Raw genomic sequence first — 18,828 nt, 5'->3', positions numbered from 1 at the left:
AATACTCAAGTCAGCAGCAGCTACTTTTATGTAAGATATCATTTATGTTAATGCTGACAACACTGATAAAAGTCCACTGGGTAATAGCAGGCAGCAGTGACACCGGTTCCATTTGTGTAAAGTAATTGCAGCCAATTCAGCTTTCTATTCTATTCTATTTGTGTTCTAAGCTAAGGAAATTGATTGGAACTATCTATTCTTGTGAAGGTAAATAAAGTTTTAAAGTTTAAAGTTTATTTATTAGTATCACATTAACACTGCAATGAAGTTACTGTGAAGTTCCCCTAGTCGCCACAGTCCAGCGCAAGTTTGGGTTAATGCACCTAAACAGCACGTCTTTCGGACTGTGGGAGGAAATCGGAGCACCCGGAGGAAACCCACGCAGACACGGGGAGAATGTGCAAACTCCACACAGACAGTGACCCAAGCTGAGAATCGAACCCGGGTCCCTGGCACTGTGAGGCAGCAGTGCTAACCACTGTGCCACCGTGCCGCCCCGGGTCCCTGGCGCTGTGAGGCAGCAGTGCTAACCACTATGCCACCGTGCTGCCCCGGGTCCCTGGCACTGTGAGGCCGCAGTGCTAACCACTGTGCCACCGTGCCGCCCCGGGTCCCTGGCACTGTGAGGCAGCCGTGCTAACCACTGTGCCACCGTGCCGCCCCAGGTCCCTGGCACTGTGAGGCAGCCGTGCTAACCACTGTGCCACCGTGTTGCCCCAGGTCCCTGGCACTGTGAGGCAGCAGTGCTAACCACTGTGCCACCATGTCGCCAAATACAAATTGGTTCAATCTGTTATCTTTCTCTTATCTATTTCTGTGTATTTATAAATATGCAAATGTGAACTTTGCCTATGAAATTGTGAGAATCTTCAATAACAATCTTATTAACTGGCAATATTTTTCTATTTTTTTCTCCCTTAGTTAAAATTATGCTTTTCACCCTCAAAGAAGGTGTAACTTTAATCTAACCCACCCACTGGGAAAAGAATGGGGTTGATTAGCTGTCTTACACCCTGCCCAGAATCATTCTTTATCTAGTGTGATCTTTTATAAGGATCTTTTATAAGCCGGTTCAATTCCCAGCTTGGGTTACTGTCCGTGTCACATTCTCCCGTGTCTGTGTGGGTTTCCTCCGGATACTCTGGTTTCTTCCCACAGTCCAAAGATGTGCGGGTTAGATGTATTGGCCATGCTAAATTGCCCCTTAGTGACAGGGGGATTAGTTGGGTAAATGCATGGGGTTATGGTGATGAGGCCTGGGTGGGATTGTGGTCGGTGCAAACTCGATGGACTGAATGGTCTACTACTACACTGTAGGGATTCTATGATTCTGTATGAAATAAGCAGCATAGCTAAACCTGCCAGATTCCCCCCCAACAGGGTAATATTAACCCCGATATTGGATGTGATGGTCTTTATTGAACAGAATCAGAATCCCAGTTTGAGTCCAGTCCTAATGTTGTAAAACACAGTTGTCTGAATAATGAATGAGTAGAATGTGACTGTAGTTCATTAACATTGAATATAGAACAACGTTATTCACAAAGCTGCTGAATCATCATCACATTTTAATCAGTTATCACTCTTTATTTCACTGTTAGGTACCAATGTTTAATGGAAATGGAGAGGCCTCTGCAGATGATGCCGGATTGTTTTAGACATGTAGAAATGTCTTTCGGAAATTTCCAAAAGGAAGCCATGGTTTCAAGGGAAAAGCTTTATGAGACAGAGATTCTTGCACCAGCTCATGGCCAATTGTGGCAATTCTCCAGCTCTCAAAGCAAGCCAGTGGCTGCCATGTCTTTGGAAACACTGCCTTTGGACAAGAAGACTTTGGAAGATAAATCTCTGGGACACGTGTCTTTAGAGGTCAACCCACCAAAAAAAAGGTTTCGTAACTTCAGCCAAATGAAGGCAAAATCTTTGGAAGAACACGTATTACGATTACAAAATCTTTGTCGTATCTGTGGTGCTTCCTTTAACACCACCAGTTATGACATGAAATACTCAGTTAGTGGCCCTGTCGATGATGTCACACAAGAGGTGCTCAGAAAAATGGGGTATGGTGACTGTTTCTGGCCAGAGCTCATTGCTAATGCTTTTAGGATTGATGTCAAAATGGATACAGAAGCGAGATGTCCCACCCACTTCTGCTACAACTGCTGGCGAGTTGTTATTCAAACAATCAACAACACAACAAATGAAGATGCGTTCTTCCCGATCGGTACAGTTGTTGAATGGAAGCCACATTCCAACCTCTGCAGCATCTGCAATTTTTCAAGTGGGACTCGCAAACGAAAAGGTCTCAAACGAAGTCCACCAGTCGTAAAGAAGGCCAAAGTAACAGTTGACACTCCAATCAGACCAGGAGTCATTAAAAGAAAAGATCAAAAAAATAGTACAAGTATTATGTTGGCTAAAAAGATTGTCAACTGCAAGAAAATCCATCTAACTTCCAAACTCCTTGTACTGGATTATCCCAATAATTTTATCCAGTCAGTTTCCTGTCAGGTTTGCGAGCACTTACTTGCTGACCCTGTGCAATCACCATGCATGCACCTTTTCTGTAGAACATGTATTCTCAAATGTATCACAGTCCTGGGCAAGTATTGTCCAGTCTGTAGGTTTCCTTGTGATCCCAAAGAGTTTCGAAGCCCAGTCAAATCATTTCTAAATGTTCTGAATTCACTGGTTTTAAGATGTCCAGTGACAGACTGTGAAGTAGAGGTGAGACTAGGTGAATATTCTAACCATGCCCGAAACCACAAAGAAAGGAGAATGAAGCATGCTTACTCACCAGTAAACAAAGGTGGACGGCCAAGACAGCATTTGCTCTCTTTAACCCGAAGAGCTCAAAAACATCGCCTGCGAGATCTGAAACTTCAGGTGAAGACTTTTGCAGACAAAGAGGAAGGTGGTGATGTGAAGTCTGTGTGCCTCACTCTGTTGTTGCTGGCTCTCCGAGCTGGGAACGAGCACAGACAAGCAGATGAGTTGGAAGCGGTCATGCAGGGACGGGGATCAGAGTTGAAGCCAGCAGTCTGCCTTGCCATTCGAATTAATACATTTCTAAGTTGCAGTCAATATCATAAAATGTACAAGACAGTCAAGGCTATTACTGGGAAGCAGATCTTCCAGCCATTACACGCACTCCGAAATGCAGAGAAAACATTGTTGCCGGGTTATTATTCATTCGAATGGCAGCCTCCTCTTGCAACGATCTCCACAAACACACAAGTGGGGATAATCGATGGTTTGACTGGTTGGGTTCAGTGTGTTGATGATTACCCAATGGAAACTATCTCAAGGCGGTTTCGGTATGACGTGGCGCTTGCTTCAGCTGTGAAGGAGATGGAGGACGATATCTTGGAAGGTTTAAGAAGCCAAAATGTAGATGAGTTTGTGAGTGGACCGTTTACGGTTGTAATCAAGGAATCTTGTGATGGGATGGGGGATGTGAGTGAAAAACATGGATGCGGTCCCATAGTTCCAGAAAAGGCAGTGAGGTATTCCTTCACAATCATGAGTATAAGTGTGATGAATGAAGATAATGAAAAAGTGAAGGTGTTTGAAGAGATGAAACCAAATTCTGAGCTGTGCTGCAGGCCGCTTTGCCTGATGTTGGCTGATGAATCTGACCATGAAATATTGACTGCAATACTGGGGCCAGTAATTGCTGAAAGAGAATCAATGAAGACCAGTGATTTAATCGTTGAAATTGGAGATTTGTACCGATCTTTCCAGTTTATCTTTCGAGGCACGGGATATGATGAGAAGCTTGTTCGGGAAGTGGAAGGGCTTGAAGCCTCGGGTTCTATCTATGTCTGCACATTGTGTGATTCCACACGAAGTGAAGCTTCAAAGAACATGGTTCTTCATTCCATAACAAGGAACCATGCAGAGAACTTGGAACGCTATGAAATCTGGCGTTCAAACCCATATCACGAGACAGCTGATGAGTTACGTGATAGAGTGAAAGGAGTTTCAGCGAAACCATTTATAGAAACTCAACCCTCCATAGATGCCTTGCATTGTGACATTGGAAATGCGGCAGAATTCTACAGAATCTTCCAGGATGAGATTGGGGAAGTATACAAAAATCCAAATACATCAAAGGAGGAAAGGAAAAGGTGGCAATCAATGCTGGATAAACACTTGAGGAAAAAGATGAATTTGAAACCTATAATGAGGATGAATGGAAACTTTGCGAGAAAACTAATGACAAAAGAGACTGTGGAAGCCGTGTGTGAACTGGTTCCATCTGAAGAAAGGAGAGAGATTCTCAGAGAGTTAATGCACCTTTATCTACTTATGAAACCAGTGTGGCGTTCCACATTTCCAGCTACAGAATGCCCAGATCTTCTGTGTCAGTACAGTTTTAATTCCCAGAGGTTTGCAGAACTGCTTCATACAGAATTCAGTCACAGATATGAAGGAAAGATCACCAACTACCTGCACAAGACCCTAGCTCATGTCCCTGAGATCATCGAGAGAGACGGTTCCATAGGCGCGTGGGCAAGTGAAGGCAATGAATCGGGCAACAAGCTTTTCCGTCGCTTCAGGAAAATGAATGCAAGGCAGTCCAAAAGCTATGAGTTGGAAGACATTTTGAAGCATCATTGGCTGTATACTTCAAAATATTTACAGAGGTTCATGGATGTGCACAATATGTTAAAGCTTGGAAGGTGTGCATCTGCCCCAGCTGAAATAATCAGCCAAGATAATACAATAATACAAAGTAATACAATACCTGGAGATGATGCAATACTTGGAGATGATGCAATACTTGGAGATGATACAATACTTGGAGATGATTCTCTTGATTTTTAAGCTGAATTATTGGAGCTGGAATTCTGAGTATCTTTAACCTGCAGCAGACTGTGAACAGTCTGTACAATGTGGGTAGTTGGGATTATCATGGTCAAACCTGATATGTAATGTTGACATTGGTGAAGAAGTTCCAACAGTGTTATGGAAAGTTAGCGCAGTGTTGGACAGGTTGAGTGAGAAACATGTCAACTGCAGCCCAAATAAAAAGTGTTCACACATGAACCTTTCTATTACTTTTGGACCATGTTAGATATTCACAAAATGTAGCAACATCGGTGCTTAAATGTGAATGAAAAGTGGGTGAGACAGTAACATTGAGTAAGGTGCAATTTTACCAGATAGTGGTTAATATTTTCTGAATTCAGACTTTTCAAAATCAGTAATGGTGGTTTTACTGTGGGAAGGGAATGTTGACGATGTTCCTTCCAGTCGGTTCGTATCGCTCAATCTTTGCTGTTTTTAAATTCCCATCCAGCGTGATTGATTTATTTTGGTAAATACGGCAGCAGTATTTAAGATTAATTTTAAGATTTTAAAATGTTTTTTAAATTAGATTGGAGATAAAGCAGGAGCAAGTGATTGCTGTGCTATTTCATAGCCTTTTTTAAAAAGGTATTTGGAAAAAGTTACTCTGCTCCTATATGTTATCAATTAGTTTGATTTATTGAGAATTACGAATGGATTGTCTGCTTGTTCATTTAGTGAGGCCAGAAGATTGCCTGTTTTAGAATGACAGGAGCATCATGAAGTGATCAGTGTAACTCACCGTATCTATGACATTGGGACCATGGAGCCATTGTCTTTTCAAAACAAAATCAATGAATACTTTTTATTTTGGTGACACCGCTTCTAGTTATTGAAGCTGAGGTGACCTTTTCTTACTTTTTCTACAGAGACACAATAAAGGCTTGGTTTTATATATATATATACCACTTGCTTCATGGATGAAGGAGCTTTTAAAACTTTGGCTGTTATTTGTTTTCCAACTTTGAAATATAAAGTAATAAAATCAAATGAAACGTTGGCGAGTCACTGGACCTGACATTATTCCAAGATCTGATAATTAGCCAGAACACTGGGAAAACACAGTCTAATGCATCGTATGTATTCTGCCTCAGATAGTTAATGTTGTACTTGGTTTTGTTTTGTCCAGAGTTGAGTGTTAAGGCTCCAATGAATGGACACCACTTTGTCCAATATCAAACCCATTGGAAATCACTTGTGTAAAGTCGCTGCTGCCGATGTGTTTACCCAAGGTAGCAAAACCAAATTGGGATAGAAGTTTAAAGGCAGTATGATACAGGCTGAAGTTGTGTCTGTTGACAAGCAAAATAAATCATAATTACTGATGTGTCGAATTTATATTCATCCAGATTTGAATTGTGATCAATATTATCTAGGATAGGATGGGGTCAAATGCTTGATTTTTCTTTATTCTTTCATGGGAAGTGGGCGTCACTGGCAAGGCCAGCACTTGTTGCCCATTCCCAGTTACCCTTGAACTGAATGACTCGCTGGACCATTTCAGAGGCAGTTAAGAGCCAATCACATTGCTGTGGGTGTGGAGTTAGATCGAAATACTAGATGGATCGGAGAATGGTTTGCATTTTATAGCAGATTTAATCTTTAACTTTGCAAAAGTAAATGCTTCTTATGTATCAGTGACTTTTTTATTGATCATACATAGAACCGAACTGGGTTGCAGAATTGTTTCCAACCCAGAATTATTTTGCATTGATGCTTGTCATATTTGTAATGTTGAATTTTTACTGGAATCTACATTTTCAGGAATTTTTGAAGTAAATTTTGATATTAAAGAACTTTGTGCTTTCAATGAAGCAGGCTGAAACTAGTTTCCCATGTCGATTGCTTCAATCACTATTTCATGGACTCTATTTACTGAAAGACCCTTGGCGTTAAACATTAGTTTGATAATTCCGTTTCTTTCAATTGTCTACTTTTGTGTTGCTTTTTAAAAAAAATAAAGATTTACAACTTAACTTTGAAGCATTTAGTTGTGTATAATTTGTAGTTTACTGTGTTTTCCGTGTTTTTGGGGCGAATGAGATCAAAGGTTTTGGGGAGAAAGCAGGATTAGGCTATTGAGTTGGATGATCAGCCGTGATCGTAATAAATGGTGGAGCAGGCTCGAAGGGCCGAATGGCCTCCTCCTGCTCCTATCTTTCTATGTTTTCTAGTTATGTTCATTCCATTCTCTTACAATTTACCTGTTAACGGAACTGTCGGTAATTTTCTGGCTGAGAAATTTGACTTCCACCAAAAACTGGTGTGAAGTCATAGAATCCTACAATGCCGAAGAAGGCCATTCGGCCCATCAAGTCTGCACTGATCACAATCCTATCCAGGCCCTATTCCCGTAACCCCACATATTTACCTTGCTACTCCCCCGACAATAGGGTCAATTTAGCATGGCCAATCAACCTAACCCGCACACCTTTGGAAGTCTGTGGATGATTATCCTGCAGGATGGTTCGAGCTACTGTCCAGGTCATTTCTGATCGGTGACACATGTCAGTGCCATTGCTGAGTTGCAAACAATACACGGGCACCTTGCTGCAATTCGCTGGATCCAGGAGGCAAGGAAATCAGCCGGACCCTAAACTGAGGCAGCAACAGTTTGGGTTTGAGAATGGGAGGTGACGGGGAGGGAGGGGGTGGAGGGAAGTTTGAACAGATCAGGGTTTTTCTGTGGTTCTGGGATGAGCAATTCCATTCCCAGAACACAAACTCCGAATTTCCTTGCCCAGTTGAGAAGTCGGGTTATTTTGCACACACCTGGTATAAGGAAAGCGAGTGTACACGACATCCATTCGCTTGTTGCTGGATTTTGCAGTTGGCGTCCTCACACCAGCAGAGAACCCTCATTTAAAGTTTATTTATTTAGTGTCACAAGTAGGCTTACATTAACACCGCAATGAAGTTACTGTGAAAATCCCCTAGTCGCCACACTCCTGTTCAGGTACACTGAAGGAGAATTTAGCACGGCCAATCCACCTAACCAGCACATCTTTCAGACTATGGGTGGAAACCGGAGCACCCGGAGGAAACCCACGCCGACACAGGGAGAACGTGCAGACTCCACACAGACAGTGACCCAAGCCGGGAATTGAACCCGGGTCCTTGGTGCTGTGAGGCAGCAGTGCTAACCACTGTGCCACTGTGCCACCCCATTTACACATTTACACAGCTTGCAGCTATCTCACTTATCTCACTTTCTAGTGCAGGGATGGACAACCTGGGCGAGTGAGTGGGCCACACGAGTGATCCTACTTAATCCCAGTGGGCTGCAGGATTGAAATTGGGCTTCTTCACTAACTATAACTCACGAATAAGATTAAATACATTCAATGCACCCTGAATATTTCATGAGTTATAAAAAATGCATAATCAGTTTGGGTTTGACCAGGTCACCCAACTCCTGACCTCATAGCAGCCTTATAGGAAGGATGTGATTGCACTGGAGGGGGTGGAGGGGGGATTCACCAGGGTGCTGCCTGGGATGGAGCATTTAAGTTATGACGAGAGATTGGATAGACTTGGGTTGTTTTCGTTGGATCAGAGAAGACTGAGGGGTGACCTGATCGAGGCCAATCCACTTAACACGCACATTGTTGGACTGTGGGAGGAAACCGGAGCACCCGGAGGAAACCCACGCAGACACGGGTAGAACGTGCAGACTCCACACAGACAGTGACCCGAGGCCAGAATTGAACCCAGGTCTCTGGCGCTGTGAGGCAGCAGTGCTAACCACTGTTAAACTGATGAAAGAATCCACTGTTTTCAGTATCTTCAGGATGTACCACAGAGTACAGCACGGATCCAACTGTTGTCAATAAGCTCACTTTCTGCAGACCAGTGCCCAGTTGAGCTTCTTTCATGTTGATAGGGGTTACATAAGAACATAAGAAATAGGAGCAGGAGTAGGCCATCTAGCCCCTCGAGCCTGCCCCGCCATTCAATAAGATCATGGCTGATCTGACGTGGATCAGTACCACTTACCCGCCTGATCCCCATAACCCTTAATTCCCTTACCGCTCAGGAATCCATCCATCCGCGCTTTAAACATATTCAGCGAGGTAGCCTCCACCACCTCAGTGGGCAGAGAATTCCAGAGATTCACCACCCTCTGGGAGAAGAAGTTCCTCCTCAACTCTGTCTTAAACCGACCCCCCTTTATTTTGAGGCTGTGTCCTCTAGTTTTAACTTCCTTACTAAGTGGAAAGAATCTCTCCGCCTCCACCCTATCCAGCCCCCGCATTATCTTATAAGTCTCCATAAGATCCCCCCTCATCCTTCTAAACTCCAACGAGTACAAACCCAATCTCCTCAGCCTCTCCTCATAATCCAAACCCCTCATCTCCGGTATCAACCTGGTGAACCTTCTCTGCACTCCCTCCAATGCCAATATATCCTTCCTCATATAAGGGGACCAATACTGCACACAGTATTCCAGCTGCGGCCTCACCAATGCCCTGTACAGGTGCATCAAGACATCCCTGCTTTTATATTCTATGCCCTTCGCAATATAGGCCAACATCCCATTTGCCTTCTTGATCACCTGTTGTACCTGCAGACTGGGCTTTTGCGTCTCATGCACAAGGACCCCCAGGTCCCTTTGCACGGTAGCATGTTTTAATTTGTTTCCATTGAGATAGTAATCCCATTTGTTATTATTTCCTCCAAAGTGTATAACCTCGCATTTCTCAACGTTATACTCCATTTGCCATATCCTCGCCCACTCACTCAGCCTGTCCAAATCTCTCTGCAGATCTTCTCCGTCCTCCACACAATTCACTTTTCCACTTATCTTTGTGTCGTCTGCAAACTTCGTTACCCTACACTCCGTCCCCTCCTCCAGATCATCTATATAAATGGTAAACAGTTGCGGCCCGAGTACCGATCCCTGCGGCACGCCACTAGTTACCTTCCTCCAACCGGAAAAACACCCATTTATTCCGACTCTTTGCTTCCTGTCGGATAGCCAGTCCCCAATCCACTTTAACACACTACCCCCTTATAGGGATCAGATGGGTAAGTGGAACTGATCCACTTCAGATCAGCCATGATCTTATTGAATGGCGGGGCAGGCTCGAGGGGCTAGATGGCCTACTCCTGCTCCTATTTCTTATGTTCTTATGTTAAGGTCGGGGTCTTGGTGGGTTGGTGTGTGTCAGAGTTGCTGTTCATAGAATCATAGAAACCCTACAGTACAGAAAGAGGCCATTCGGCCCATCGAGTCTGCACGAACCACAATCCCACCCAGGCCCTACCCCATATCCCTACATATTTACCCGCAAATCCCTCCAACCTACGCATCTCAGGACACTAAGGGGCAATTTTTTTTTAGCACGGCCAATCAACCTAACCTGCACATCTTTGGACTGTGGGAGGAAACTGGAGGACCCGGAGGAAACCCACGCAGACACGAGGAGAATGTGTAAACTCCACACAGACAGTGACCAAAGCCGGGAATTGAACCCAGGTCCCTGGAGCTGTGAAGCAGCAGTGCTACCCACTGTGCTACCGTGCCGCCCCGGGTCCCTGGAGCTGTGAAGCAGCAGTGCTACCCACTGTGCTACCGGTGTTGATGGTGATTTGCTGCTCTGAAGTAAAAAAACATTCCAGAGTGTGATGATTATTTTTATTTCTTTACAGAATTAGCACCAGAGGAGTAAAGTTAATTATGGTTGTTTGAACAAACACAGCACCAAAAGTACATTTTCAGCCTTGTTTTGTGCACCCAATATTAAAGCAGTGACATCACCAAAATATTGGAGCTAAATTTACAAAATGTTCAGACAACAAACATCCAATGTTTCTGCACAGACTCGTTTAAATATTCCAGTTTATATAATAATGATTATTTTATAAATGACTCTGCTTCCCTGTACATTGAGAATCTTGTGCAATTTGTAGCAAAGTCGAAATAAGAGCAGACAATACTTACCCCGCAGGCGGTGAGAGAAACAGATTTCATAACCACAGATACTGCCTGACCGGCTGAGTAGCTCAGACTTCCAGATGAATATAGAATCACAATAAATACAGCATTGAGGGAGGCCATTTGGCCCATTGTGTCTGTGCCAGCTGTCTGAAGGAGCAATTCACCTTGTGTCACTCTCCTACCTTCTCCCCATAGCCCTGCACACTCTTCCATTTCAGAGAGTAATCAATGGTCTCTGAATATTTTCATTGAATCTGTCTCCACCACACTCCCAGACAGTGCATTCCAGATCCTAACCACTCGCTGTGTGAATCTGTCTCCACCACACTCTCAGACAGTGCATTCCAGATCCTAACCACTCGCTGTGTGAATCTGTCTCCACCACACTCTCAGACAGTGCATTCCAGATCCTAACCACTCATTGTGTCAATCTGTCTCCACCACACTCTCAGACAGTGCATTCCAGATCCTAACCACTCGCTGTGTGAATCTGTCTCCACCACACTCTCAGACAGTACATTCTGATCCTAACCACTCGCTGTGCGAATCTGTCTCCACCACACTCTCAGACAGTGTATTCCAGATCCTAACCACTCATTGTGTCAATCTGTCTCCACCACACTCTCAGACGGTGCATTCCAGACCTTAATCACTCGGTGTATGAATCTGTCTCCACCACACTCTCAGATAGTTTCAGATCCTAACCACTCGTGATAAATTTTCTCCTCATGTCGACATTGCTTCATTTGCCAATTACCTTAAACATTTGCACTTTCCTCTTGATCCTTCCACCAATGGGAACAGTTTCTTCATATCTGGTAAATGGGATTAGCGTGCTTTTAGTTGTTGTTATTGTTGGTGCAGACCTCGATGGGCTGAATGGCCTTTTCTGCACTATATGACTCTGTGACTCTCCCTGTTCTGACCAGACTCCTCATGATTTTTAATTCTGTTATCAAACCTCTCAGCCTCATCTTCCAGGAGAAAAAACAGTCCCAACTTTTCCAATCTATCTATATCCCTGGAACCTTTCTCGTGAATCTATTCTGCACCCTCTCTAATGAAGCATATTTTACTTCTGCACAGTACAGTGATATTGTCACATGGCAATTCTAGATTTGGAGTATTGTGAGCAGTTTTGGGCCCCATATCTAAGGAAGGATGTGCTGGCCTTGGAAAAGGTCCAGAGGAGGTTCACAAGAATGATCGCTGGAATGAAGAGCTTGTCGTATGAAGAACAGTTGAGGACTCTGGGTCTGTACTGGTTGGAGTTTAGAAGGATGAGAGGGGGGATCTTATTGAAACTTATAGGATACTGCGAGGCCTGGATAGAGTGGACGTGGAGAGGATGTTTCCATTAGTAGGAAAACTAGAACCAGAGGGCACAACCTCAGGCTAAAGGGACGATCCTTTAAAACAGAGATGAGGAGGAATTTCTTCAGTCAGAGAGTGGTGAATCTGTGGAACTCTTTACTCCAGAAGGATGTGGAGGCCAGGTCATTGAGTGTCTTTAAGACAGAGATAGGTAGGTTCTTGATTAATAAGAGGATCAGGAGTTGTGGGGAAAAGGCAGGAGAATGGGGATGAGAAAAATATCAGCCATGATTGAATGGCAGAGCAGACTTGATGGGCCAAGTGACCTAATTCTGCTCCTATGTCTTATGGTCTTATGGTCCAATGGTCTTAGATCTTTTTGTTAAATAGGAAAATGGACATTGTTTTATTTAACAAGAGTTCAAATCTTGGTACAGTCTTTATGTTTTGTTCAATGTAAACTATACGATGCTAACACTGAGAGGACTTTTAGCTGAATATTTGTTGTGTGAAGCATATCGAGACCATACAATTATGTTGGCTATTTTTGTGCAATGATAAATTTAAAATAAGATGGATATCAGAATGCACAAATATAGCCGTGACCCCAAAGGTTAATTTCTAAATTGCTGCAAATTGTTAACCATTTCCAAGTCTCCGATTAAACCTAAAGGTTTCACATTTTCAATCAAACAGTCTCTTCAGAAAACTCTTCTTCATCGGAGTCCTCTTCAGAGTTGCGGGTGATTTCTTACGTGGAGATTTTATTGGGGTTCGCTTTATCTGTTTTTTATTTTGTGGAGTTTGAATTCCTCTGTCAATGTGATGCTCTTTACAAAAATACTTGGTGTTTTCCTGAGAAAACTGGATGAGCTGAGATTCTGTGAGATCCATGCACTGGGCATGTACCCAGTGCCCATCATCCCCGCCACTGGAGCAGAAAATCATCGCAGGCTTGTTGAATTCGGTGGAGTAATACGGAACCCAGATGTTAACGTTCACATTGCAGGTTGGGCTGCATTTAATCCAGTAACCTTCCTCATCGCCATTATCCAAATTCTCTGCATCATCAGAGCCCTCAGCCTCCACTTCAAAGGTAAATTCTTCTGAATCTTCGAGTGTGCTGCATTCTTCGGGATCAGTGAAGGATTCCTGGCTTGCAGAAACTTGGCTTTCTTCCTCCAACTGTCCGAAATTTACAATGTAGAAGAAGTTTGCATCAGTTGTATTTTGTTTGCTTTCTCCTGGGATGCCAATTAACACTGCACTATTTCCCATGTTGCTCCCAAACCAGGTTTTACTTGCTTTAATGTCATTCGACCATTCTGGGGGCTCCCTCTCCAGAATCTGAATGTTATCATCCTCCAGAATGATGGTGTTACAAACCATTCTCTTCTGGCTCTCTGACTCATAACCACCGACAATGATGAATTCATCTGAGCTCGCTTGGGTCACTATTCCACTGGAGACAGCAATGCCACTATTAAATATTGTACACTTTACACTGGAAGAGACCCCCAACAGATCGACTTTAAGACTCAGTAGTCTTGAAGGGCGATGGTTGTTTTCAATCGAATGGCCGCCGAGTATGTAGACTGTGTCATTTTTTGCAATAGAGACATGAAATGAAAAGCCAGCGTCTATTTCTGGGATCAGATGTGAAGTGCAGTGACCCGTGTTTATATCAATCAGAAAAACCTCTGGTGAACAATCGACCACGCTGTTCCAGTTTTCTGTGGTTCTTTGCCCTGGGGGCCGGTAACTTCTGCCCCCAAACAAGATGCCCAGGGTTTGCCCCTTGTTCTGAATCACATTGAGGCTGTGACCATATCTTCCCTGAGGGACGTCCCCTTTCAAATTCTTTTCAATGCAGCAAAGCAAAGTTCTCTTATTCCCAGTGCTGCTGTGAACCATCATGGAGTAAAGCAAATTGGACAACTCGCTATTCGGATCTCTCCCACCGTGGATGAGGTAGAAGAGGCTGTTTGATTCTGAGGGGTCAGAGTAATGAGTTACTGCGGGACAGCGCAGAGGGGGGAGGTAGCAGGAATCAGGAGAAAATGAAACTGCTTTCAGTTTGAAAATGTGGCCTTTGAGATGAAGAAGGAAAATGCCTGTGCTGCAGGACCTCTTTGGCCACCCTTTCTGACCAAAGAGAAAGACTTCATCACGGAAATTGAATAGTGAGAATCCAGCGTAGATGAGATTAGTGTTGGTGCTGTGGGAAACCATTCGCAGGGACATTTCTGCACTGGAGGAGCTGGTAACCCTTGCAAAGGAAAGAAACATGAGATAATATTAGAATTGGAAGATTTATCACAACATTGATGACCATGGATTGTGCTAACCACTCTGCAACTTTTTATATAGCTGCCAAGATGCTGCTTTTCCCTGGAATCTGTCTGATCAATCAACAATTAAAAATGACCTTCGCTTTATATTTCAAAATTCAATTACTTTAGGTTGTGAAGATATTTTGTTATTAAATGATGAAAACATTGTACATTGATTTTTTGTAATGTGCAAGCTGTAATTGCTTTCAACCTTTGTACTAAACTTCAGTTGCAATAAATCTTCACCCAACTCAGTAAAGCCTTTGACAAGGTCCCACATGGGAGACTTGTAAAGAAGGTAAATTCACATGGGATACAGGGTAATTCGATAAAGTAGATTCAAAATTAGCTCAGTTGTAGGAGACAGAGAGTGATGACAGAAGGCTGCTTTAGTGGCTGGAATGATGTGCAGATGCTGGCGTTGGACTGGGGTAAGCACAGTAAGAAGTATCACAACACCAGGTTAAAGTCCAACAGGTTTATTTGGCAGCACTAGCTTTTGGAGCGCTGCTCCTTCATCAGGTGAGTGAGAACTTGTGTTCACAAACAGGGCATATATAGACACAAACTCAATTTACAAGATAATGGTTGGAATGCGAGTCTTTACAGGTAATCATGCCTTAAAGGTACAGACAATGTGAGTGGAGAGAGGGTTAAGCACAGGTTAAAGAGATGTGTATTAGAACATAGAACATAGAAAAAATACAGCACAAACAGGGCCTTCGGCCCACAAGTTGCGCCGGTCATGTCCCTACCTACCTAGGCTTATATATAGGCTTACCTATAACCCTCAATCCTATTCAGTCCCATGTACTCATCCAGAAGTCTCTTAAAAGACCCTATCAAGTTTGCCTCCACCACCACCGACGGCAGCCGATTCCACTCACCCACCACCCTCTGAGTAAAAAACTTACCCCTGACATCTCCTCTGTACCTACTCCCCAGCACCTTAAACCTGTGTCCTCTCATAGCAGCCATTTCAGCCCTGGGAAAAAGCCTCCGAGAATCCACCCGATTGTTCCCAGCTAGGACGGTTAGTGAGATTTTGCAAGCCCAGGCTAGTCGTGGGGGTTACAGATAGTGTGACATGAACCCAAGATCCCGGTTGAGGCCATCCTCATGTGTGCGGAACTTGGCTATCAGTCTCTGCTCAGCGATTCTGCATTGTCATGTGTCGTGAAGGCTGCCTTGAAGAACGCTTACCCAAAGATCAGAGGCTGAATGCCCGTGACTGCTGAAGTGTTCCCCGACTGGAAGGGAACACTTCTGCCTGGTGATTGTCGAGCGGTGTTCATTCATCCGTTGTCGTAGCGTCTGCATGCTCTCCCCAATGTACCATGCCTCGGGACATCCTTCCCTGCAGTGTATCAGGTAGTCATGATGTGGAGATGCCGGCGTTGGACTTGGGTAAACACAGTAAGAAGTTTAACAACACCAGGTTAAAGTCCAACAGGTTTATTTGGTAGCAAAAGCCACAAGCTTTCGGAGCCTTAAGCTCCTTCTTCAGGTGAGTGGGAATTCTGTTCACAAACAGGGCATATAAAGACGCAAGCTCAATTTACAGAATAATGGTTGGAATGCGAACACTTACAGCTAATCAAGTCTTTAAGATACAAACAATGTGAGTGGAGAGAGAAGAGATGTGTATTGTCTCCAGACAGAACAGCCAGTGAGACTCTGCAGGTCCAGGCAAGCTGTGGGGATTACAGATAGTGTGACATGAACCCAATATCCCGGTTGAGGCCGTCCTCATGTGTGCGGAACTTGGCTATCAGTTTCTGCTCAGCGACTCTGCGCTGTCGTGTGTCATGAAGGCCGCCTTGGAGAACGCTTACCCGAAGATCAGAGGCTGAATGCCCGTGACCGCTGAAGTGCTCCCCAACAGGAAGAGAACAGTCTTGCCTGGTGATTGTCGAGCGGCGTTCATTCATCCGTTGTCGCAGCGTCTGCATGGTTTCCCCAATGTACCATGCCTCGGGACATCCTTTCCTGCAGCGTATCAGGTAGACAACATTGGCCAAGTTGCAAGAGTATGTACCGTGTACCTGGTGGATGGTGTTCTCACGTGAGATGATGGCATCTGTGTCGATGATCCGGCACGTCATGCAGAGGTTGCTGTGGCAGGGTTGTGTGGTGTCGTGGTCACTGTTCTCCTGAAGGCTGGGTAGTTTGCTGCGGACAATGGTCTGTTTGAGGTTGTGCGGTTGTTTGAAGGCAAGAAGTGGGGGTGTGGGGATGGCCTTGGCGAGATGTTCGTCTTCATCAATGACATGTTGAAGGCTCCAGAGGAGATGCCGTAGCTTCTCCGCTCCGGGGAAGTACTGGACGACGAAGGGTACTCTGTCCACCGTGTCCCGTGTTTGTCTTCTGAGGAGGTCGGTGCGGTTTTTCGCTGTGGCACGTCGAAACTGTCGAACTTCAGCGGTCACGGGCATTCGGCCTCTGATATTCAGGTAAGCGTTCTCCAAGGCGGCCTTCATGACACACGACAGCGCAGAATCGCTGAGCAGAAACTGATAGCCAAGTTCCGCACACATGAGGACGGCCTCAACTGGGACATTGGGTTCATGTCACACTATCTGTAACCCCCACAGCTTGCCTGGACCTGCAGAGTCTCAGTGGCTTCATCTTCATCGATGACATGTTGAAGGCTCCGGTTGTCTGTACCTTTAAGACTGGATTATGTGTAAAGACTCGCATTCCAACCATTATCTTGTAAATTAAGTTTGTGTCTGTATATGCCCTGTTTGTGAACACCAGTCCTTACTCACCTGATGAAGGAGCAGCGCTCCGAAAGCTTGTGCTGCCAAATAAACCTGTTGGACTTTAACCTGGTGTTGTGGGACTTATTAGTGACTGGAAGCCAGTGTCCAGTGGTGTACCACAACGATCTGTGTTGTGCTTTTCATCTGTGTTGGGCTTTTCATCATTTATGTAAATGACATTGATGACTATTTGGGGGGTAGGATTAGTAAGTTTGCGGATAACACAAAGATTGGCCAGGTGGTGAACTTGGAGGAGTGTCTTGGGCTATGAGAAGATATAGACTAAATGGTCAAATAGACTAAGTGGCAGATGGAATTTAACCCTGAAAAGTGTGAGGTGATGCACTTTGGAAGGAGTAATTTGACAAGGAAGTATAAAATGAATGGTAGGACACTGGGAAGTTCTGTTAACAAAGGGACCTTGGTGTGTTTGTCCACAGATCTCTGAAAGTGGAAGGGTATGTTAATAGGGTGGTGAAAAAGGCACATGGGACACTTGCCTTTATCAATCGAGGCATAGATTACAAAAGCAGGTAAGCCATGTTGGAGTTGTATAGAACTTTGGTGAGGCCACAGCTGGAGCACTGTGTGCAGTTCTGGTCACCACATTATAGGAAGGATGTGATTGCACTGGAGGGGGTGCAGAGGAGATTCACCAGGATGCTGCCTGGGATGGAGCATTTAAGTTATGAAGAGCGGTTGGAAAGACTTGGGTTGTTTTCTTTGGAGTAGAGAAGACTGAGGGGGCGACCTGATCGAGGTGTACAAGATTATGAGAAACATGGACAGAGTGGATAGGTAGCAACTATTCTCCTTATTTGAAGGGTCAGTCACGAGGGGACATAGTTTTAGAAACATAGAAACATAGAAAAACTACAACACAAACAGACCCTTCAGCCCACAAGTTGTGCCGAACACATCCCTACCTTCTAGACCTACCTATAACCCTCCATCCTATTAAGCTCCATGTACTCATCCAGGAGTCTCTTAAAAGACCCTATTGAGTTCGCCTCCACCACCACTGACGGCAGCCGATTCCACTCGCCCACCACCCTCTGTGTGAAAAACTTACCCCTAACATCTCCCCTATACCTACCCCCAAGCACCTTAAACCTGTGTCCTCTCGTAACAGACATTTCCACCCTGGGAAAAAGCCTCTGAGAGTCCACCCGATCTATACCTCTCAACATCTTATAAACCTCTATTAGGTCTCCTCTCATCCTTCGTCTCTCCAAGGAGAAAAGACCGAGCTCCCTCAATCTATCCTCATAGGGCATGCCACTCAATCCAGGCAACATCCTTGTAAATCTCCTCTGCACCCTTTCAATCTTTTCCACATCCTTCCTGAAATGAGGCGACCAGAACTGAGCACAGTACTCCAAGTGGGGTCTGACGAGGGTCTTATATAGCTGCATCATTATCCCTGGACTCCTAAACTCAATCCCTCGATTGATAAAGGCCAGCACACCATACGCCTTCTTAACCACCTCCTCCACCTGCGGGGCCGATTTTAGAGTCCTATGGACCCGGACCCCAAGGTCCTTCTGATCCTCTACACTGCTAAGAGTCTTTCCCTTTATAAGGAGAGGGACAGGAGGTTTAGGGGGGGTGTGAGGAAAAA

The 18,828-nt window shown here is 44.5% G+C and overlaps 2 protein-coding genes across 2 annotated transcripts; one reads left to right on the top strand and one right to left on the bottom strand.

The window, feature by feature from the left end:
* Positions 1-1,568: 1,568 nt before the first annotated feature.
* rag1 (recombination activating 1) lies at positions 1,569-6,829 on the top strand. The gene has a single exon (XM_078221332.1). The coding sequence runs from the start codon at positions 1,615-1,617 to the stop codon at positions 4,828-4,830; it is 3,216 nt and encodes a 1,071-aa protein (XP_078077458.1). The 5' UTR covers positions 1,569-1,614; the 3' UTR covers positions 4,831-6,829.
* Positions 6,830-12,793: 5,964 nt separating this feature from the next.
* On the bottom strand, positions 12,794-14,353 carry rag2 (recombination activating gene 2). The gene has a single exon (XM_078221331.1). It carries the CDS (start codon positions 14,351-14,353, stop codon positions 12,794-12,796), a length of 1,560 nt encoding a protein of 519 aa, XP_078077457.1.
* Positions 14,354-18,828: the final 4,475 nt, after the last annotated feature.

Source organism: Mustelus asterias, chromosome 9 (genome assembly GCF_964213995.1).
Source record: "Mustelus asterias chromosome 9, sMusAst1.hap1.1, whole genome shotgun sequence".
In the NCBI taxonomy this organism is placed as follows: domain Eukaryota; kingdom Metazoa; phylum Chordata; class Chondrichthyes; order Carcharhiniformes; family Triakidae; genus Mustelus; species Mustelus asterias.
Note: the sequence above shows the minus strand (reverse complement) of the source record. Positions and strands in the feature narration are given on the sequence as shown.